Source organism: Candida margitis, assembly GCF_024628925.1.
Source record: "Candida margitis strain CBS 14175 chromosome Unknown scaffold193, whole genome shotgun sequence".
In the NCBI taxonomy this organism is placed as follows: domain Eukaryota; kingdom Fungi; phylum Ascomycota; class Pichiomycetes; order Serinales; family Debaryomycetaceae; genus Lodderomyces; species Lodderomyces margitis.
The window spans coordinates 1-573 of record NW_026261759.1 but is presented as its reverse complement, the minus strand read 5'-3'; the positions used below and the strand labels follow the sequence as shown (position 1 = coordinate 573).

General features: G+C 35.8%; 1 protein-coding gene across 1 annotated transcript; it reads left to right on the top strand. All coding sequences in view use genetic code 12, as the record gives it.

Moving 5' to 3' along the window:
* Positions 1–278: 278 nt before the first annotated feature.
* CANMA_001146 (uncharacterized protein) lies at positions 279–573 on the top strand (the record flags this gene model as incomplete). The annotated part of the gene is made up of 1 exon (XM_051813084.1): positions 279–573. A coding segment is annotated over one exon (295 nt), but the record flags the coding sequence as incomplete, so codon positions are not given.

Here is a 573-nt window from a genome sequence, read left to right as displayed (position 1 = left end):
GGGGGTTTTGAAGATTACTTTTTGCAACGTTTGTGGTTTTTAATGTGTTGATTCTTGTGTAGAGATATCAAAAGAAGTTTCGCAACAAAATTTACCCCTCTATTTTGGTTCGCGTAGACTTCCTAATGCAGTAGCTCATGCAAAGAAGCAGAAAAGTATGTTTAATATCCTGCACATAGACACGATGTCCTCCTCATCACCTAAAAAATTTATTTTGCAAATTGGATTCACTTAATCGAAAGTAACTAGTTAGGATTAAGAAGTTATAGTGGAAGAATATGAGCTCTATATTGAACTTGTCTAATTTGAAAGACAAGATATCTTCGAAGTTGAGTGGACAGGGATCTTCCAAGAGTCTGCAACATCGTAAAGATTTAAAAACAAAGGATCTACAAAAGCATAAAGACTCCAAGCCTAAGGATTCCAAGCACAAGGAAACAAAACCAAAGGTTGCAGATAATAAATCAAAGGAATCAAGGAAGAGTAGCACCATTGAAAAATCTAATACTACTGAAGAAATCAAGAAGCTGACTAGCTCAGACGAATTATTACGTCAAGAGGCATTGGCTCTAG